Source organism: Nycticebus coucang, chromosome 16 (genome assembly GCF_027406575.1).
Source record: "Nycticebus coucang isolate mNycCou1 chromosome 16, mNycCou1.pri, whole genome shotgun sequence".
Taxonomy (NCBI): domain Eukaryota; kingdom Metazoa; phylum Chordata; class Mammalia; order Primates; family Lorisidae; genus Nycticebus; species Nycticebus coucang.
Window position 1 is genome coordinate 69,322,426 of NC_069795.1, and position 23,543 is coordinate 69,345,968.

At 34.3% G+C, this 23,543-nt stretch overlaps 1 protein-coding gene across 2 annotated transcripts in view; it reads right to left on the bottom strand.

The window, feature by feature from the left end:
• GSK3B (glycogen synthase kinase 3 beta) overlaps window positions 1–23,543 on the bottom strand; it is a 236,684-nt gene that overhangs the window by 68,452 nt on the left and 144,689 nt on the right. For both annotated transcript variants that reach the window (XM_053564177.1, XM_053564176.1), the window contains exons 4-7: window positions 18,917–19,027; window positions 14,840–14,970; window positions 11,545–11,651; window positions 3,763–3,860 (exon numbers count right to left, since the gene is read on the bottom strand). In XM_053564177.1, coding sequence (XP_053420152.1) covers window positions 3,763–3,860; window positions 11,545–11,651; window positions 14,840–14,970; window positions 18,917–19,027 — 447 coding nt within the window. The remainder of the gene's footprint in view (window positions 1–3,762; window positions 3,861–11,544; window positions 11,652–14,839; window positions 14,971–18,916; window positions 19,028–23,543) is intronic.

Genomic DNA, 23,543 nt, shown 5'->3' on the forward strand with positions numbered 1-23,543 from the left:
CTCAAATTATGAGAGAAGACTACCATTTTTTTACTGGGGGGTCAGCTACCCCCCCCCAGACATTCCAGAGGAATAACCATAAGGATTTCAAGAGAGAAAATGAAAAGAGAGTAGAAAGGAACAGTTAAATATTAATTCCCTAGTTACCATTTGGACTAAGGGCTCATGACTACACGTATTACTTTTAAAAACTTGAGGACTGAATGGGTTATCTATGAGACCAACTTTATGAAAAATTCAAATCCAGTCTTAAAGCCCTGATTAGCAATATAGGAAAATTTTTGTTTAAGACATAAAATGTCTTAATAACATTAAACTCTAAAGATGAATATATTCAGCATCTCTTTTCCAACTTAAATTAGAAAAATGGAATGTTACATCAGCATTTGCTATGAATTTTTATTTCAGTAAGATTTCATATACAGGGTGGCCATAAAATTCATGTGCAATTGAAATAGCTCTAACTGTAATAGTTTTAACTATTTAAATTGTATGCTAATTTTATGACCACCCTGTATATTCCACATTTAAGGAACAGACATTAGCAACAAGAGGACCAATAAGAAAGCTATATTAAACACACAGAAAAGAAGCTCCTATAATGTTTATTATTAACCTCCATGCAATAAATATACACACACACACATATACATGCTCACATAAAACAAAATGTCTATTAACCTCCGCGTAATGTGTAACATCAGATAAATAAATGAGTAATAAACTAGTTCTGGTATTCCATCTGTCCCAGACAGCCATGCTCAAGAATGTAAAAGGGACCTAGAAACTAGATATTTCTAAGTGCCTTGTGCTGCCTGGAAACACTTCAAATTCCATTATCTTAGGCTGGACACAGTGGCTCATGCCTGTAATCCCAGCACTATGGGAGATTGAGGTGGGTAGATTACCTGAGATCACAAGTTCAAGACCAGCCTGAGCCAAAGCAAGACCTCATCTCTTAAAAAAAATAGCTGGGCGTTGTGACAGGCACCTGTAGTCCCAGCTGCTTGGGAGGCTGAGGCAAGAGAATTGCTTGAGCCCCAGAGTTTGAGGTTGTTGTCAAGTGTGACACCAGGCACTCTAACCGAGGGTGAGAAAGTAAGACTCTGTCTCAAAAAAAAAAAAAAAAAAAAGAAAGAAAGAAAAAAATTCAATTATCTTATATTATCATCAAAACATTTTGTAGATAGTGATCTTAGAAAGACAATGATGTGACAAGATAAATAAATGACTGGTATGTTTTCTTTCAGTTTACCTACTACTACAAATAGATCATGGACCAATACGCAGCAAATAAGCCCTAAATGAAAAATGAACTATGAGTAATGAACTGTTTCTACCAAATCTATTAAGTAGGTAGCATAAACCAATATTACCAAAAAATGGAATTACAGAGACTGATAAAAAGTAGTACAAACAGGCTTTAGACTTAAAAGTCTATACGGTGCATCTTACAAGAGTACATGTGAAATTTACTAAATGTAGAATATAAATGTCTTAACACAATAACTAAGAAAATGCCGTGAAGGCTATGTTAACCAGTTTGATGAAAATATTTCAAATTGTATATAAAACCAGCACATTGTACCCCATGATTGCATTGATGTACACAGCTATGATTTAATTTAAAAAAAAAAGTTTATAAGATAGTATAGCAGGTATGCGATATGGACTTATAGATGTTCATGTAGCTTCTTAAGCAATTAAACTCATATCATGTATAAATTAAAATTAATGACAAAAACATCACAAAATTATGAAACATAATCAGTAGGGATATGATACAATACTTATTAGCTACATATACATGACGAATAGAATAGCAATATGCCTGGAGAACTGTAAAGTATGATGAACTCAAGAAATCAAGTAAAAGCATGGGAACATAAGACAAGCTAAATGATTACACAAAAGCATGGGTCAGAAAACTGAAGCCCACTCTCTATTTCTGTAGGGCCCATGAGCTAAGAATTGATTCTTTTGAAGATTTACAATCAATTTGATGATAGGGAATACTAAGTTTGAAAACCAATTAAAAGAAATATTAAATCCCCAAAGGAGAACTCGATTCTTTTGTTTAATAGGCCTGCATTACAAAAAACATTTTATTCAATTATATTTTAATCTCATCAATTAAAAAATAGAAAAACGTGTTTTCTTTTGAAGTACCATATGACATCCTTTACCTTTTAGCCCACAAAACCTAAAATACTTTGATTCTTTGCATAAAAACATTGGCCAACCTCAGTGTTAGACGATTAATTTAAATACTAGGGAGCCCATAGGTTGTTAGGAAACAAAGACAGCAAACTATTTAAACTTGTATCTTAGTACATGAATCAGGGAAGAAGTAGTTCTGTTAAAAAAAAAGGTTAAAGGTTCAGTCTGAAACCAAAAGATAGTTACCAAGAAACCCTTCAAAAACCATTGTGGTCTCAGCTGTAAATCGTAAGAAACTATATGGATAATAAGAAAAGATCACTGATCACGAACTGGTCTTTTCAATTACACTTGTATACACTGACACCTAGAAAGATCACCTTTGATTTAAAAAACAAACAAACACTTTTATGGAATAAAGTATAAGGACTTTGAAATCACTTGATCACAGTTATGTGTTCCCCTACTGTTAGTTACTGAGGAGTTACGGCTCAGTATGTGGGTCACTATGGAAGTTTTGAGACAGACTGTGTATGGTCCATTATTTCACTTCTAAAAAACACAGCTGACAGCATCCTTTCTGATTCACCTGTGCAAGTTTCAACACAGTATTGCTGTGAGGGCTTCATTTGTTCTCATTCAAGTGGATTTTATATTCCTTGATTTTTGTGTATCTCAAAAGTTTTGTTAATACTCAAACATAACAAAAACTAAATTCAAGCTGTCCAAATACAGAATAGGTTGTATCCCAACAATTTGATGCCGGAAGTGTTCAAGAAAACATTGAAACCATCTGTCAGGAATAAAACTAAAAGGCTTTTTCATTGGATGGAGATAATACTATATGAACTCTAAGGATTTTTCAATTTTATGATAAATCTGAGATGTCACAAATAAAGGCCAAAAGATAATAGCTGTTACTCCTGTGGCCAAACTAAAATCTTAAAATAAACTAATCCAGTAGTTTGGCAACTGATTTTTTTTTTTTTTAAAGGTGTGGGGGCTTCCTTTAAGATCTCAAATACTAAAAACTTTTAAAAATTACACTTTAAAAAATCAATTAAAATCTCAGCTCTACCGTTCTTAAAAGAAAACATTAATTCTAAGGTAACATTTTAAAATTGTCACCAATAAAGGTATTGACAGACTCAAACCATAAGTCAAAATTCATTCTTTTATTTTATAAATATTGAACAAATGCAAGTATATACTGTTTGCTCCACAGAGTACTGAGAGAAAAGAGTACATGGTGAGCAAAAACAGTGTAGCTTTTGCTTTTACTCAGCTTGCCTATACTCTAGTGAGCTTATAGCCTAACTTAGCTGTTAAGTACTTTAAAAATATATTCCTCTCTTACATTGGACATATACAAAATAGTTTTTCAATTTTCAAACAACAGAAGAGTAACTCAACTAAAACCCAAAAGACTTTTGGGGTAGGGGGTTTCTTACACGTGCTCTACAGATGAACTTCCAATGTGACCTTGAGTCATTTCCTCTACTTTTTAAGTTTCTCTCTTGTGTGTGTGCGTATGCATGGGATATGTATTATTAAAATAGCACCAAAATTTCTTCCAGTTCAAACTTGATTCAACCTTCTCACCTTGATTATTTCCACCAACTGATCCACCCCACTGTCCCCTGGAAATATTGGTTGTCCTAGCAACAGCTCAGCCAACACACAGCCAGCAGACCATACATCTGAAGAGAAAAGAAAACAAAAGCTTATCAATACTTCGTTGCTTGACTGAAAAATATTTGTATAAATTTTCTAATTTTACTTTTATCACAGATTAAATATCACAGAGAAAAGATTGCATAACAGAGTAAAAAAGTCATAAAACTTCCCTAATGCATCTGTAGTTAAATATTAAACTTATGAAAGAGAAAACGAAGTCAGTAGAAATACTCAAATAAAGGGTAAAGTCTATTATTATCAGACATTCAAGTCTTCAAATAATAAGACAGAGGATGATAGTACCAAAGCTAAGACATAACTATCTACTTACAATACTTAAAAATAAGTCAAAGCGACAATCTCTGCACATTAGTAGGTGCTTACTGAAGAGCCGCAAGCAAAGATTCAATCTTCCATAGACACTAAGATTTAAGCCAATGCAAATTCTGAGGAAAATTTTTAAGACTTTAAATGGTTGACTTTTATGACGTAAGATGAGTAACAGAAAATGTGCTTAAGTATTAAAATTTTTAAATGCAACAGAATGGCAATATAAAGGAATATACGTTATTTCATAAAATAAAGTGAATACAAAGAATTCACTTTTCAGTGAAACTGGAAATCTCAATCCCGAGATAAAACTTTAAGTAATAATTTGTCAACATATTTTAATAATAAATAAATTTAAATAATAAACTTTAAAAAATAATTTAAAGCATACACCATAGGTTACCCAAGATAGTTCTGGTTTATACCTATTGCCCTGGGATAAGTATTAATAGCACCCTCTTTTCCTTTTCAAAAGTATTACCAGATTAGAAGATAAATTATATGATCATTCTATTTAAAGTCCGCTATTAAGACTTCTTGGAAGGAAAGGCTGCTTTTCAGTTTCCAAATATCTGCATTTCCTGGGTTTTGCATTTACCAACGCCCAAGTGCTTTAGGGAGATGAACATAAATCATTGCTGCACTTTCCTATCTACTAGTAGGGAAGGAAGATAGAGAATGTCATGGAGACAACAAGTAATTTAAGAGGTCTGATGTGGTAAGATGAGCTATCAAGGATTAGAAACCACTACTTCAGTGACTACTTTTTTTACTGACCTAGAAAAATGACACAGTATTCATTTAAGAAACTCAAGTTGATTTTGTCCAATTCCAAGTAATGATAACCAAAACCAAGATGCCTACTTTGCAAAAAGTACAGCAAGAGAGTCCTACCTGATAAATTAGAGAATTGCTAACTGAAAGAAATATAAAAACTTGTGCCAGGGCATTTTTTTCTTTACTCAATTTTTTTCTTTCTTTCTTTTTTTTTTGTAGAGACAGAGTCTCACTTTATGGCCCTCGGTAGAGTGCCGTGTCCTCACACAGCTCACAGCAACCTCCAACTCCTGGGCTTAAGCCATTCTCTTGCCTCAGCCTCCCGAGCAGCTGGGACTACAGGCGCCCGCCACAACGCCCGGCTATTTTTTGGTTGCAGTTTGGCCGGGGCCAGGTTTGAACCCATCACCCTCGGTATATGGGGCCGGCACATTACCGACTGAGCCACTACTCAATTTTTTTTTTCTATTACTTTAGTAACAGTAATACTAACTCTAATAGCTTAGTAACAGTAATACTAACTCTAATAGCTAAGTAGAAAAGATATATCTCCTTATTAATGTAAATTATTTCTTTGATCTAGGTTTTAAAATATCCCTTTACCTAGCTAATTAGATAGCAAGTAATATGCACACACTTCTTTCCTCTGTAATACCAAATAATCCATCTGAGAAGACAAGGAGGAAACAACTGCAGGGGAATAATTACACCTTCATAAAAAACCCAACAATAGGTAATACTTTCAGAGGCAGTGAAAGGACGGCCTTGTTAAAATAACAACAACAACAAAAAAATCAGTAACAGAAAAAGTATCTAACTCATATTTTCTTAGTAAGGGCTAAGATCAATCATATGAGCTTTCTCTTTCTCTCTCTCTCTCCCTTGCTGACAGGTACCCTGTGGGGGTTCTGTTCTTAAGTATCTGAGAAGAGCTGACCAGACAGAAAAGAAGAGTAAACTCTTTCTTTTACATTCGCTAGACCAGTGGTTTCCAACATTTTTGGCACCAGGGACAGGTTCCATGGTTCTACAGACAGGCTGGGGCAGTGGGGGTAAATTCTCATAAGGCATACACAACCTAGATCCCTGGCATGCACAGTTTACAGTAGGGTTCACATTCCTGTGAGAATCTAATGCCACTGCAGATATGATGGGAGGCAGAGCTCAGGTGGTGATGTGAGAGATAGGGAGTGGGTGTAAATACAGATTAAGTTTCACTCACCACTGCTCACCTCCTGCCCTACAGCCTGGTTTCTAACAGACTGAAGACTGGTACCTGGCCTGGGAATTGGGGACTGCGACACTCACCAGACCTACTGACTAAAAAATGTCTGTTAGAACTAGCTTTTTACAGTCATGAAGATTTTCTGAACAGACAGTAGGGGCAGGGGATGGGGGTACAAGTTTCAGGCCTCAATTCTTGCCCCAAAACCATATGTCAAGGGTAGAATCACTGAAAGATCACAATCACCAGCGATAACCCAGCTCCAAAGGGAAGGCAGCCATCTCTGTTATCAGCCTGCCTCTAAGAAGAGAGAACAACCATAACTTGCCAATTTGGCTACAGCCATAAATCTTTTTCACTCCCTTTGCAACCCCTTTGTAAAAAGCCCGAGTACTGGTTCTCTTTGCCAACTCTCTCCCTCTTTCACTTCTGTGTTGACCCTTCTCTATCTGGAAAAGTAAAATGAACTTTTTCTTCTTCCTATCCTAATCTTTTGAGATGTTTTTCTCAAAGCCCACGTTCACTAGCTTACACCCTAACAGGTAGCATTCAGCTACAAATTTAGAAGACAAAAAGCAAAAAAAAAAGGAATACTACTACCAATAAGTTATCACAGAAAATTTATAATCAAAAGATTCAGGTGACAATGAATAATACCAGTGATTTTTAATTTATATTAAATCAGACAAATTACTAAAAACAAGGTATAATTATCATTCTCTTTCTGGAAGATACCAAAATCTGTTCTTAATTCACAGGACAAATGGATGAAATTCTCCAAAGAGAATAAATCTTCCACTAAATCAAAAAACCAAAAAACCCAGTTCTTTTGCCTACTGAATGTTAGTTATCTGGGATTTAAACTAAAATAGCATTCATACTTAACTCTAATTCAGGAAAAAATGATTTTTCAAGACCATATGTTTTAACACACTTCTCACATAAAGAAATTCATGCATAATAATTTAAATATAGAACTTTGTAAGCTGACCACACAAGGGACTGTAACCAACCAGTCACCATATAGAGGTGGTCAACATAAGGAAGGAGGCCTACTGTATGGATACATACATGTCTCGTCTATGAAAATTACGTTGAGGTGGCCAACTACTTAGATTCTACTGTAATTTCCAAGGTAAAGTTAAAGTTACTAAATAGCAGAGCTAAGCCTGGAACCCATTCTCAATTCCTACTCAACCAGATACTGTTTTGGAAACTGTCTCACTGCCACAGAATAACAACATTTTTAAAGGTATGCAAGTTCAATTCCTTGTTCTAAAAAAAAAAAAAAAAAAGTCTTTTGTTCTCATTCTGCCATTTCTCAGTAAGACAGTATGATCAGAGTTATCAGCCTTAGCTCTAGCTATATTCAAACAACCTTGTCAGAATGACCTACTCTTTCATTTCAAACACTATTGCTCAAAACATTTCGAAAACATACCTATTGGTATACTTAACAAATCTGTCTGGTCTGTTTACATAGCATTAAGAAGCAAGTATCCTAACTCTAAAAATGCAGCCAAATTTAGGCTTGTTAGAGCTCTGAAAACCTCATTTTATATAAACGTTCCTTAATGTGTTAGATATAGTTATGACTTTATTAGAAAAATCAAACTGCCATTATTTTAGGTGTCCTGGACATAACTCATCCCAGTACCCTGCATATAATCAGTATGATACATGTATCTGAATAAAATATAAAGCAGCTGAAAAACTCAATGACATTCCCACAGACAAAGGGCTGAAATTTGCTCTTGGGGAAGAGTTAACAAATAACCACACACACAAATACAATCTTACATTTTTATAGTTCTTTGACTAACATTTTATTTAATCCTACTGCTACTCAGAAAGGCACAAAGAACTATTAGTAATCTTCATGTTAGCCCTTTAGTAAATGTGGAATTCAAATCCAGGTTGACTATATGCAAAATATTCTTTGTACTATTTCTCACTTGCCCATTAACATATGCCACATATTATAGCTATGATCTACAAGAGAAGATCAATGAAGATTAAAACTAATTGTTTCTATTCAATTCCTTCTGTCACAAAATACCATAGAATCAGTGGATTTAGAACAACTACTAATCATTAAGGCTGATGTGAAATTAAATAACAAACTGCAGTGTTGTATTAAAAAACCATCAATAATATAGTTATCCTGCCTTACATTATTAATTTAATGAAATAACTTTATTAATTAACAAATACTCTACCTAGTAATCAAGCTCAGAAGTATTTCAGGATGATCTTAAATAAGCAAGTTAAAAACAAAAGGTGTACTTAGGTTTGAAACCTTATGCTAAACACAAATGTATTAGCTTTATAATTCTCTCTCACAGTGCAAAAACTAAAAAGAATAGTAAATGTATCTTACTTTCTAAAAGGTGAAATTTGAAAAATTCTCTATAGGCATACCTCAGAGACACTGCAGATTTGGTTCCAGACCACTGCAATAATGTAAATCTCACAATAAAGTGAGTCACACAATTTTGGGGGAGTTTCTAGTGCATATAAAACATATGTTTACACTATACCATAGTCTGTTAAGTACATACATTAACTAAAAAATATTTTATTGCCAAAAAATGTCAATAATCACCTGAACCTTCAGCAAGTCATAATCTTTTTGCTGGTAGAGGGGCTTGCTTCAATGTTGATGGATGCTGAAGGCTGGGGTGGTATGGCAGTTTCTTAAAATAAGACAACCACTAAGTGTGTTGTATCGATTGACACTTTTTTTCACAAAAGATTTCTCTGCAGTATAAGATGCTATTTGATAGCACTTTACCCACCTCAGAACTATCCAAATTGGAGTTGACTCTCTCAAAGCCTATTATCAACAAAGATCATGGATATTTTAAATTCTCTGTTTTCATTTCAACAATGCTCACAGTATCTTCACTTAGGACTAGGTTCCATCTCAAGAAATCACTCATTTGTTTGTAAGAAGCAACTCCTCAAATTTAATAGTCAGATTACAGCAATTCAGTAACATCTTAAGGCTTCATTTTTAAATTCTAGTATTCTTACTATTTCCACCACATCTGCAGTGACTCTCTCCATTTATATTTTGAACCCCTTTGTTACCCATGAGGGTTTGAATCAACTTCTTCCAAACTCACATTCATGTCAAGTTTTGATCTCCTCCTACCATGAATAACGAATGTTCTTAATGGTACAGCATATCTCATTGTGCTAGATGATTTATTAGATGTGCTAGATGACTTTATTAGAAAAATCAAACTGCCATTATTTTAGGTATCTAGAATGATGAATCCTTTCCAGATGGTTTTCAATTGACTTGCCCAGATTCACCATGAGAATCACTATTTATGGCAGCTATAGCCTTATGGAATGTGTTTCTTAAATAGGACTTGAAAGTCAAAACTATTCCTTGATTCATATGCTCAAAAATGGGTATTGTGTTAGCTAGCACAAAAAATATTAATCTCCTTGTACATCTCCATCAGAAGTCTTGGTTGACTAGGTATACTGTCAATGACAGAGGGATCTTTTTTCTGACCAGTAGGTCTCAACAGTGGAATTAAAATATTTAATAAACTATGCTATGAACAGATGTAATGACATTGAAGTTTTATTTTCCCATTTACAGAATAATAGGTAAAGTAGATTTAGTATAATTCTTAAAAGCTTTAGATTTTTGGAATGGTATAAGCACTTGGCTTCAACTTAAGCCATCAATTGCATCTCTAGCTATGAAAGTCCTAGGCAGCATCTTGTCCCAAGAGATGGCTATTTCATCTACCATAAAAGTCTGTTGCTTAGTATAGCCAACTTCATCAATTATTTTTGCTGTTTCCTTTTTTTTTTTTTTTTTTTTAAGGGACAAGGCCTCACTCTGTCACCCAGGTTGGAATGCAGCAGTGTGACCATAGCTCATAGTAGCTTCAAGTTGCTGGGTTTAAGAAATCCTCCTGCCTCAGCCCTGCAACCAACTGGGGCTGCAGGAATGTGTACCACGATGCCCAGCTAATTCTTTTTATTTTTTGTAGAGAAGGTCTTGCTATGTTGCCCAGGCTAGTCTTACCTTCTGGGCTAAAGTGATTCTTCTGCCTTGGCCTATAGAAATAAGCTACCACAAGTGAACTTAGCTGGATCTTCTGGATAACTTGCTGTAGCTTCTACATCAGCACCAGCTGCTCACCTTGTATTTTTCTATTATAAAGACGGCTTCTTTCCTTAAACCTCATCAACCAACCTGTTAGCTTCTGCTGCTTCCTCACCTTTTCAGCCTTCACATAATTGAAAAGAGTTAGGACAGGGATTAAGGAAATGCTATGGCTGGTGTGACATGGTGTGATATTCTATCCAGACCACTAAAACTTTCTCCATGTCAGCCATAACACTATTTTGCTTTCTTATCATTTGCGTGTTTACCAGAGTAGCACTTTTAATTTCCTTCAAGAATTTTTCCTTTGTAGTCACAACCTGGCATTTGGTAGCTGGCTTTGTATATACCTTCCTCACTAAGGTTTATCATTTTTACCTTTTGATTTAAAATGAAAGACATTCTTCTTTTCACTTGAACACTTCGAGAGTATTACAGCATTAGTAAGTGGTCTAATGTTAATACTGTTGTGTCTCAGGGAATAAGGTGCACCAAGGAGAAGGACAGCAATGGGAGAACAGTCAGTGGAGTAGTCAGCACACACACTACATTGATAGATTAAGTTCACTGTCTCACATGGGCATGTTTCGTGGCATCCCCAAATAATTACAATAATAACTTCAAAGTTCACTGTTTACAGATTACCACAGTAGATGATAATGATGGAAAAGTTGAAATGTTTCAAGAATTACCAAAACGTGACACAGAAACACAAAGGAGTACAGGTTATTGGAAATATGGTGCTGACAGACTTGCTTAACACAGGGTTGCCAGAAACCTTCAATTTGTAAAAAAAAAAAAGCAGTATCTGAAAAGCACAATGAGATATGCCTGTACCATTTCAAACTTTAAGAAAAAACATCCCTATTTCAATGGAAGTTAAAATTCAGATTAATAACATCAAATTACAAAAATAGGGCAGCGCCTGTGGCTCAGTAAGTAGGGGGCCGGTCCCATATACCAAAGGTGGCAGGTTTGAACCCGGCCCTGGCCAAACTGCAACAAAAAATAGCTGGGGGTTGTTGTGGGCACCTTAGTCCCAGCTACTCAAGAGGCTGAGGCAAGAGAATTGCCTAAGCCCAAGAGCTGGAGGTTGTTGTGAGCTGTGATGCCACAGCACCCTACTGAGGGTGACAAAGTGAGACTCTGTCTCTAAAAAAATAAATAAAAATAAAAACAATTTACTAAAATTAATATGTAATTAAAAAGTACAAGCATTATATTCAGATTCAGTACTTACCTATACTAGAGGTATAATCAGTGGCTCCAAAGATCAACTCTGGTGCCCTATAGTACCGAGAACAGATGTAGGAAACATTGGGTTCTCCTCGGACCAGCTGCTTTGCACTAATAAAAAAAAAAAAATAAAATAAAAAGCAGAAATTCTTTAAATCTAAACCTTAAAAGAACCTAGACTGCCATCATTTATAGTATCAAATGTTTATCTAACATTCAAATCATCCCAATTGCATAACATAAAAAAGAAGTACCTCTTTCCACTAAAATAGCATGATAATAGGTAATATAATAAATATTCCCACTCCAAAGAGAGAAGAAATTTGCCACTTACAATTTGACTTCTGACTCAAGGTGAATATCTCAAGGCTTACAGACCTCATCTATTTTAATTTTCCACATTTAGTCAATTTACTTATTATCTAAATATTCACTACACAATAAACTGTAAAAAGATAGGCCTTCAACTTTAGGTCAGAAATGATTCAGAACCTATGAATTTTAACTCTGCTATAAGTTTAATTACATGTTTTCTTACTTCAGTTTTCCTTCTAAGATGCTGTATAGCATATATTTTAAACATAAAAATAAGTTACAGTTAATTTCTTTTGATATGTCTCTCAAGATAACCTGGAGACATAATGAAATAAAAGTGCTACAGTAGCTAGCCAATTTGACATACAATAACAACAGAGATACATGTAGGAATTAAATACATACAACACATGTGAAATTTACTAAATGTAGAATATAAACGTCTTAACACAATAACTAAGAAAATGCCAGGAAGGCTATGTTAACCAGTTTGATGAAAATATTTCAAATTGTATGTAAAACTAGTGCATGGTACCCCATGATTGCATTAATGCACACAGCTATGATTTAATAAATAAAAAAAGGTAAATAAATACATAGAACAAAATCAAATCAGTACAAAAGTGCCCTCCCAAAGTAAGAAAATGTTGAGGTAAAGGTACAAGAAAAGCAGGGTAAAGACAGATGAAAGTAATCACACAGAATTCAAAGTCTGTACTTTTTCCCCTCCCATTTATGAGTCAATGATAACTTTAACCGTACCTTGTTTTTCTTCATCACCATTTTTTAACCCTCTCCCCCAATAGTGACACACACAACCAATTCATAAATTAATAAACATTAATTTAAAGCTGCATAAAATTAAGACACTTAATTTAGCATTAACTGATAAAAGGCCTTTCTACCTTCTAAAGGACATTTTTTAAAATAACAAGATAGATTCTAATTATGTAGTCAGAAAATTCACTGTAAGACAATGTTAATATTAAAAGCTTTGAAATCTGTAGGTTTTTTTTTACTAATTGATGGAGATACCTTCTTTTTCTTAGAGATGAAACTGGTTTCAACTCCTGCCCAACATAGTAGTCATGTATAGCCTGGTCTTTAGGCAGCCCAACTAGTCCTTTAACTACTTCCAGGTCCTGTTTCATTCGATAATGAATTACTAAGAAGTAATACTGTTTTGTTAAAGTTACTTAAGAGTCAAGTGTCTCCCAAACTCTACTTGCTCAAACCAATTTTGTTAAAAACAAAAAAGGCAGTTTTGTTAGTAATAAAATCCCTATTTCAAATTCATTACAACAAAGCTATCTTATGTCCCAAGAAAATGGGCCATACCAATGGGGTTTTGACACTATGGCGAGAACAGAAACTCTACTAACCTTGGTGTCTCATAGTCTTTTTACAGGCCCTACCAGTCAGTCACTCTCAGTGGGGAAGGCACCCCATCACAATAAAACTCATCTGATTTGGGCAGTTTTTCCTACAGATAACAAGTAGTAGTGCTTTCTTTCAAGCATCAAATAGCTTTGATTAAATATCTTTCACCCTTTTCTTATAGTTCAGGGGACAGAGTCATGGCCTGCAAAATGAGTTGGATCCTGTGATAGGTGCCTGAAATTAGGAAAAAATAAAAGAATTGTCTATAAGAGGACATAATGTATTATTACCAAAAATAATAAATTATGACAGAATAGATTTGCTTATTTTTTGAAGGAGCTCTCTCAAGAGAAGCCCATAGAAAATATAACTTTTGTTAAATCTAAAATTTAAACTGTGGGTTGATGTAAAACTATTACAAAGAAGTAGGAAAACAGATTTCAGCAAATATGGGTCAATATGTAATCTACAGAGAGAAGTTTACAAATAAGAATGTGATAAGCATGAAAAAAATTAAAATGGAAAGACACCAAGTTATGCAGAGACGTTGTAGAGACTGAGATGAAAGAGATTAGTCTAAGTGATTACACCAGAGAGGAAGTAGCAGGAAAACTGCCTTGAGTTACATGCGAATATGGGATTGATTGATGCTGAAAGCTTAAATCAGAGAGACACAAGATTATGAAAACTATGGAAATAGAAAGGATAAAGTTTTCCTAAAAACTCCAAACTCACAATATATTACCAAGCATTGAGTTTTAAAAAGCATATAGGTTGCTAGAATTTGCAGGGAAAAACAAACTAACAACAATAAAACCAGATTAAATTATAGTGGGAAAGGATTAAAACACTGCAAGTAGATATTTTACTGCATGTCTAAAGATTAACTTTAAAATTAAAAGAATACACAGTAATATACAATATTTTTTTAAGATTAACTCTCACCAAAAAAGTATATATACATAATGTAAATTCCAACAATATTAAAGTATAATCAATGAAAAAGTGAGTTTCCTAACTACACTATTTTCCCAAAATTTCCCTTCCCATGAGCAATCAATATTAGAAACATTCCAGAAATAAGCCATGAATACATCTGTATATATACACAGTCACACTCTGTGTTTTTAAAACATAAAAGGTAGCATCCTATACACATAGTTTTAACTTTGCTTTTTTCATTTGCTATTTCCTAGAGATAATTCTTTTTCAGTTCATAGAAAAAGGCCTCATTCTTTTCATGGATGCATGTACTGCATTATATGAGTATGTACCTTAATTTATTTGGTCAACTTCCTACTAATGGATGTTTAAAAACAATGCTAAAAATCCTTGTACATATACCATTTTTGTAAATGCATATTTCTAAGGAAATAATTCCTAGAAATCAAATTGTTAGATAAGAGTATATACATTTATAATTCTGACAGAAATTAATAAAACTACCCTTACAAGGAACTGCACTAGTTTATACTCCCTGAGTAAGGATTATAGTTTTAAGTTTGACACTGTAAAGGAATACATGTAAAAGAAAATGGGGGTGGGGGTGGGAGAGGTAAGAAGGAAAGGAAGTGGTGGGGGAGGGGAGAAGAGAGGTACCTTACCTTCCAAAGTCACAGAGTTTTAAGACAGCTGTATCAGGATCCAACAAGAGGTTCTGTGGTTTAATATCCCGATGGCAGATTCCAAAGGAATGGATATAGGCTAAACTTCGGAACAGCTGATACATATACAACTAGAATAGTAAAAAATAATTGCAAACAAATCAGAATCCTTTAAACATTAAATAAAGCAATAGATTCTCAGAAAAGAACAGGTAAAATGTTTGGATGGTTAGGATTCAATCTTACTTTAACAAGTTTTGTTATTAGCTAGGTATTTCTATATTAATTAGCTAATGAAACTGTCATTAACTATATGTAATATCCCCACCATCCTTTAATAATGTAAAAAATAAAACTTCACAATGTGCTTTACAATTTTCAATTTAATTACAACATGTCACCACAAGCCTGCTAAAATGAATGTTTTGTTTAAAACAGATGAAAAGTTCAGAGAGGTATCCCAAACCATATGTTTAATAAGTAACAACTTTGGACTAGAAGCCAGGTATTCTGATTTTTAATTTCATCATTCTTTCTAATATATCAGGTGGCTTAAATGTAAAAGTATTTTCAGAATCATTTTTCTGACATGTCAGCCTCCAAAGTTACTGATACACAGATCTTGAAAGAATCACTGGTGGAACGAAAAACTCTATAATCAATGACCTTGATAAAGCATCACTAACCTTGTTAGCATCAACATTCTTCCTGTGAACCTCTTTTAGAAATAAGTAAACTTTTAAATGCTATTTAAAAAAAAAAAAAAGATGTCTAGCTGACTATTGATACTGCCTTAAGAAAAATATTTTTTGAATCTTACTACAAAAACAAACAAACAAACAAAAACCTGAGAAACTATGTCTACAAGGATGAAAGAATCACACTTTTGACTGGGAAAGACAGGGATGTTATGGAGAAAGTGAATATATCTTAAACCTTCTGTTTATCTCAGGGTCTGTGTTCTAATTCTGATTAAATTTTTCTGTCTCAAAAAGAAATTAATTTTTCTGCCTATTCATCTTCTGGTATCTACACTAAAGTCACATCATGGAAAGAATTTTTGAAATGATTCAAACCAAAGACACAAATGTCTGGGTAAAAAATAACAACAAAAAGATAAAGGTCAGATGAAGCATCAACATGGCACCATCTTTAGAGGTGACTTCTAAGACTTAGGTTAATTAAAGTTAACATGAAACCTACACTTCCTCAAAGGGGTATTGTGAAAATGCAAATAGTTGAATTTTAGTACATGCTTATTAGTGTTAATCTGAATTGTAGTTGGAAAAGTTTAAACCTTTTAAAAAACGAAGCATAACATAAAATGTACAGAAAAGATCTTTAATAAGGCCAGCATTTTGCCAATAAAGTTAGAATTCACGCATTTAGGTATCCATAAAACTTTTTTTAAAACTTCATAATTCTATTACTATAATATTGTTCACACAATCCATCTCCAAATTCTACAGCTTAGTCTAAGAATTTAACTCATTACACTAAGAAAATAATCTCCCATAAAAAACTGAGATCATAGGCACACATTTACTTTAAAAAAAAAAAAAAGATTTTACTAACTGTGTCAGTGATTTATGTCTAGAGCAGTAAGAATTAAACATTTTTCTTTGTAAAAAATGCTTGTTTAAACAATGTTAATTTTAAGATGTCTTATCACTGTATTCTTTTATCTGAAAAATCTACTCCATCTCTGTTCTCTTCCAGTTTATCTTGAAAAGTCAAGAAAAAGAATGAAATATGTAAGTTAATATCTTTTTCACTTTGTAAAAATGTATTTAAAGGAAAGTTGAGAGGCTTTCAATACTAGAAAGACAGAAACAATAACAAGAAAAAAACAACTTATCAAATGTCAGGCACTATTCTAAGTGTTTTATGTATCATTTCATTTAATCCTTACAATAACCTCATGTAATAAGTACTACTATTATTACCATTTTAAATATAAAGTAACTGAGGCAAAGAGTTTAAGCAGATTGACTGACATCACATAAACAGTATTCAGTAGTGGTTTGGGTAAGTACTCCTCTTTTAGTTAATATTTCTTCATTTTGCCATATTTTTTATTCTAGTAAAATATAATCATTAAATAGCTTGATGGCTAACTAAAAGACTAGAATGGTTAATTCTTAGAAACTCAGGGGCAGCGCCTGTGGCTCAAAAGAGTAGGGTGCCGGCCCCATATGCCAGAGGTGGTGGGTTCAAACTCAGCCCCGGCCAAAAAGTGCAAAAAAAAAAAGAAACTCAGATATGTTTAACACTTTAATAACACTTCGGAAATATAACATTTAACATCTACTAATTGTCACATGAAGAGCTTTCTACCTATTTGTTCACTTAATTCCTGGAATCACAGTGAGACGTACATTATCCTTATTTTTACAGAACAAGATATTGAGGCTCAAGGAACACAATTTAAACACAGTTACAAAGTTATCAGATCTAATTCAAGTCCTACATCTTATTCTCTGTGCCATAACAACTGTTTAAACAAGTCACGGGACGGATAACAATATTGTGTGTGTAGTTCATGAAAATGCATCCAGCTTTCTTGTATACTCAGATCCTGTCCTTAAATATACCAGCTTAAAAAAATTTAATAACAATGATTTGCTAGTCATCTGTTTTAGAATCGTACTTTAAAACACATTTAGGTATGAAAGATACTCACTGGTGCAAAAGTGCTCAAAACTTTTATAACTTATATATTAACTATCATCATTTTAAAAAAACCAGTGGTATATAAGGATTTGCTGTTTTAAATAGAATCAAGTATCAAGTACTACAGTAAATTGATAGCAAAAAAAGTGTCTGTTTTAGTTTCTACTATCATCAATTTAACCACAAACTCTACCAAGTTTTGATGAGCCCAAATAAAATTACATTGCAATCAGATTTTAATTCATAGCACTGAATTCAACAGGAATCCTGGATTCCTTGCCAAAATGATCTAGCTATTGAAAGTCCTAAGAAAATTTCATTTTTTTTGAGACAGAGTCTCATTCTGTTTCCCAGGCAAGAGGGCCCGTGGCATCAGCCTAGCTCACAGTGACCTCAAACTACTGGGTTCAAGCGAACTTTGTGCATCAGCCTCCCGAGTAGCTGGGACTACAAGCATCCACCATAACACCTGGCTAATTTTTCTATTTATTTATTTTATTTTTTTGTAGCAGGCAGGTCTTAAACTCCTGAGCTCAAGTGATCCACCTGGCTCAGCCTCTGAGAGTGCTAGGTTTACAAGCGTAAGCCACTACACCCAGTCTGAGAACTTTTATTATTACTGTTTCTGCTTTTGCACCATTTTGATTATTGTGAAGTTTAAAATTTTAACAATTAAGCAGAACTTTAAAACTCTAGCCATAAAATATTTAGAGTCACTGTCATTTGATCTTCTAGGGTTATTTCTGTAAAGGGCAAAATACAAAAAGAAAAATTGTATTTAAATATCAGAACTTTCAAACTTAACTTCTAGTTAATTTTCATAATGCCATAATTTATAGAATAATCTGTTCCTAATCATTTAGTATAACTTTAATTGGAATTATCCTGGGTGTATGCCTAGCTCCTTTGCCATGAATTCGATCAAAGAAACAAGATAGCATTGAATAGATACCAAAAATTAAATAGCATACTTACAAAAAAATTAAATAGCATCATCAAAAGTTTAAACTATAGCTGAAGATATAGTAAATATATAAGTAAATGGCAATAAAACACTGAATTTCAACTTAGAACTATGTAATTTTACATGATATATGTCAATTATGGCACAATTAAAATGTCATAAATTAAAAAGTGCTACGGCTAACAGAATTAAAATTTATAAGTGTGAAAAATTTTGCTACAATTTATTAGTTTCTTTAATATCTGAGTGATGAAAAGTTTACAAGGTGAAGACTTTACATTTTAAAACTGTACGAGAATCTAAAAAGCTCTAACAATATGTACTTTATAGTTTTTTTCCCCTAAAAGTATTAAATAATATAGTTAAAACATACCTAGCACTCTCCCTCTGGTTCACAGTAAATATTTTCTAAAATGGGAAATGGTTACATTTTTACATACCTTGACATAGATCACAGGGAGTGTCTGTTTGGCTCGACTATAGTGTCTGGCAACTCTGTATACTGTTTCCGGAACATAGTCCAGCACCAGATTAAGATAGACCTCATCTTTCTGAAAGAGTTTATTAAAAAAACAAAAACAGATAAGAAATGAGTCTTTAAATATTCAAATTAAATTCTCTATACATTCACTTATTCATCTTTTTAAAGATTCATATGTTCAATTTTAATTATACAAAAATACTTCAGAATATAGCCACGATAGTAAAAATAAGTCTACCATACCTTCTTATTGATAATTCCTTTATGGGTTTGGGTGGGGGGAGGAATAGCCATTTCAATACTATTAAATTTCCCAATAATAATTAAACTATTGTTTTGGTTACCATGATTTTTAGAGGATATTACCTATCAAAATTTCATATTTTCTAGACTGATAATCAATGCCCTCATATGCTATCAGGAAAAGTGGCAAGGTAGGAAGGAAAGTATTGAATCGGAAATTAAAAAATGTGGATTTCTAGGCCTAGCTCTACTACTACTTGGTGTTTACGGAAGTCACTTTATCTTTCTGAGCTTCAGTTTCTTCAACCATAACATGAAGGACTGGACTAGATATTCTTCAAAATGTCTTTAATCTCTGCAAAAAAATCCTATGGTTACCTGATAATCTGTAATTGGTAGAACCACTTGTCTTCTATAATTAACTTAAGCACAAAGAATAACATATAAGACACTAATTACCATACTCACAAGCTTATTACAGGTTATATGTTTAAGTATCCATTCTCAGGAGCATAATGACACTAATCCATGACCAGTGGAGAAAAACAAGAATTCCAACTAAGCACTAAGTAGAAAAGAGAAACAGAACACTACTCTTACCCTGTTCATATAAAAGGTATCAGTTGGATAAATAAAAGCAGGAAACAAAGTTGAGAATCACTATGTTTAAGTGTAGTACTGGCTTCTGAGTGGGGAAAACTGCAGGAAAACAAACTTTCATAATTGTTCAATATGAAATCATCTTACCTACCAAAATAGGACAGTGAAGAATTTCATTCAACTTTCACCATTTATTATTTTCTGTATTCCAGTGGCCACTACAGAGGAAATACGAATGCAGATATAAAAGAGATCTGACATCTGAAGTGAGTATGAAAGGAGCACTTCAGGCAGAGAGAAAACTACATTCAAGATGTAAGGTCAAAGAGTACAGCACAGCTCAGCAAACAGTTTAGTGAAGCATTGTGCCATTGACCCTACCACCTTTACGCTACCCCTCACCCTTTTGCATTCTCCTCTTTTCCCTCCATAGTCCACTTAAATTCCATGGTTTATCATTATCCTCACTACGGCCTGCTGCCTAATTTCATAAAGTTTTAATGGAACATAGCTATGCCTGTTCAATTAAGCACTGTCAACTGCTCCTTTTGGGCTACAGTGGCTGAGTGAGTAGTTTTGACAAAGACTCAATAGCCTGCAAAGCCAAAAATACTTAAGTAAAAGCTTTTGGTTTTTCCACAACTCTGGTTAAGTCCAACTTTCTGCCCCATCTATGCCTGTACCCAAAGAGCTGAACATGGCTGCAGAGAAACCTATAATTGTGTTGACTGGTCTTATATTAAAGTGTTCAAGAAATTCAATTGGCCCAGCAATAATTATGCATTTGCCTAGTCCTATTCACCTTTCCAGACCACTTTGTTCTCCCCTCTCTCCTCTTCTCCTGCAACACCTCTTTTCTCTGCCCTCAACCTCACCTGATGACCATGCTTACATTTCTATATCCACCCATCTGTACTATCACAATCTAACCCTTTGCTTCTCTCACTATAATAGATAAGCCAACCAAATTCCATTCAAAGGTAAACACTGTTACATGTAAGAAAAAAAAAAAAAGGTTCTAGTCTATATTTCCTACTCAAAGTCATTACTCCAGAAATTTTCCTGTCTTTCTGGATTAATTATTCCCTCTCTGTGGAAACATTACAATCAGTTTAAAAACTTGGTGTTATTTCTCCCATATTTAAACAAACAAACAAACAAAACAATCTATCTCTAACCATACTAATTACCACCATATTTTCTTGCCCTCTTCCTAAAGCTGACTTTCTCCAATTCTGTTCACTTCTCATTCTCCCAAAAACTTACTCCAAAAAAATTTCATTACTACTAAACCAGAACTGTTCAACATCAATAATTTCCTTGTTGCTAAATCCAATGTCCATTTTGATCATTTTACCCTTCTCATTTACTTGACTCAGCATTACCATTTACTTAGCACAGACTACCATAATCCCTTCTTTGAGACATTTCACTTCAGAGAACACTATTCTTTTGGTTTTTCATCCTACCTCACAGATCCTACCCTCGTCTTATTTTCCATTCCTACTTGATCTCTCAAGGATCAGAGGACCCCAGGCCTTAATTCTCAGAACTTTTGTCCTTTAAATTCATTCCCTTGATAATCTCATCTATCTAATGGCCCAATACTACTATACACTGATGATCTCCAAATTCATACAAGGTTGGACAATTAAGTTCACAAAATAGAAAAAGTACTATATACCTCATTGCCTAGTATCACTACAGTCACCTTTGAAATACTCCCCTTGGGAAGCTATGCACCAGCACCTAGTACACCCTTCAAAGCACCTTTTCTAGGATGAGTTCGTGACCTTAATTGTCAGAACTCATATGTGTACATTACATATGAGGGCACATATGAGGGCAGCCTGAATCTCTGCCCTTAACTCCAGACTAATATACCCAACTGTGTTCTTGACATTGCTCAGGCTAAAAACCTTAGAATCATCTTTAATCTACTTCTAGTCCTTTAGGCCCTTCACTCCTTTTCCTTCTTTCTCTCTCTCTCCATCTATCTCTCTTTGTTTCTGCCTCTGCTCCTCCCTTCTCATATCCGTATGTCAAAAAAACTAATGGTCCACCTTTAAAATTTATTCAGGATCCCCCACTTTTGCTACTTTCATTATTACAACCCTGGTCTGAGCCACTATCACATGTCACCTAGATTACTGTGATAGCCTCCTACTCTACCCAAATGGTTTATCTTATCCCTTTATAGTCCAGTACCAACTAATAATGAATATAAGTTAGACTGTATCTCTTTTACTCTACCTCACTGGTCTACAATGTACTACAAACCCACCTCATTATTCCCCAGTCCTCTGCTCCTCTAATTTAGTTCACTACTTTCCTCACTGCTCACTCATCTTTAGCCATGCTAGCTCCCTGATGTTTCTTGAATACAGCTGGCAGGCTTTTCCAATCAGGGCCTCTATACCAGTCAGACTTTCAACTTGGAATGTTCTCCCATCAAATATGCCCATAGCTCATTTGCCTCCACTCCTTCAAATCTCTATTCAAGTGTTACCTTCTTGGTGTGGTTTTCCCTAATCATTCCATTTAAATTACAACCCATTTGTCTACCCCTATATTCCCCATCTGCCTTTGCTACTTTATTTTGCCCCACAATACAATGATAATTATCTTTCTTTTCTCCTTTTAGAGACAGGTCTCTCTTGCCTGTAACCTCAAACTCCTGGCTTAAGCAGTCCTCCTGCCTCAGCCACCCAAGTAGTTGGGACTAGAGATAAAAGCTAAGACACCTGGTAAAGAGAAAACCTGTTGCTGTGCTTTTGTTTGTACTTTTTTTTATGGCCAAAAGAGTCCCAAATTTTTAAAGAGGCTAAGTAGATAAGAACAAAATATAATTATAAGAAAAGAAACAAAAAGGAATAACTGATAAGGCAAGATTCTAAAATACTGAAAGAATAATAATATAGGAGAATGAAGCTATACAGAGTAGTGATTAAGAGGTAAGGTTAGGTGCAGCGCCTGTGGCTCAGTGAGTAGGGCGCCAGCCCCATATACCAAGGGTGGCGGGTTCAAGCCCAGCCCCAGCCAAATGTAACAAAAAAATAGCCGGACATTGTGGCGGGTGCCTGTAGTCCTAGCTACTCGGGAGGCTGAGGCAAACCCAGGAGTTGGAGGTTGCTGTGAGCTGTGTGATGCCATGGCACCTTACCGAGGGCGATAAAGTTAGATTCTATCTCAAAAAAAAAAAAAAAAAAAAAAGAGAGAGGTAAGGTGGGTGGCACCTGTGGCTCAACGCAGTAGGGCACCAGCCTCATATGCCAGAGGTGGCGGGTTCAAACCCAGCCCTGGCCAAAAACTGAAGAAAAAAAAAAAAAGAGAGAGGTAAGGTTAGTATGAGTCACAGAAAACTATACAGAAGTCCCAACTCTATTAGGAACTATGTGACCATGAACAATTTACTCAATCTCGCTAAGCATCAGTTTCCTAATAGGTAGCATAGGGCTAATGAAGATTATGAAATACAACCCATATAAAAATTGATAGGCACATTACCCAACACATAATAAAAACTCAAAGTTTAGCTATTTTTTACCATTAAAAGAATGATATGTTTTTTCTTTAAATGTAAAATAAATGATTAGGTATTAGGAAAAAGACAGGAAATGTAAGCTGAATGAGCTGATGATCCTATTTCTTGGAAAGTAAGGTCATAAAGGGTTATGCTGAAGCCAAAGAGAAAAAAAAAATTTCAGAAATCAATATTCAGAAAGAAATCAGTTCCAAGTAAA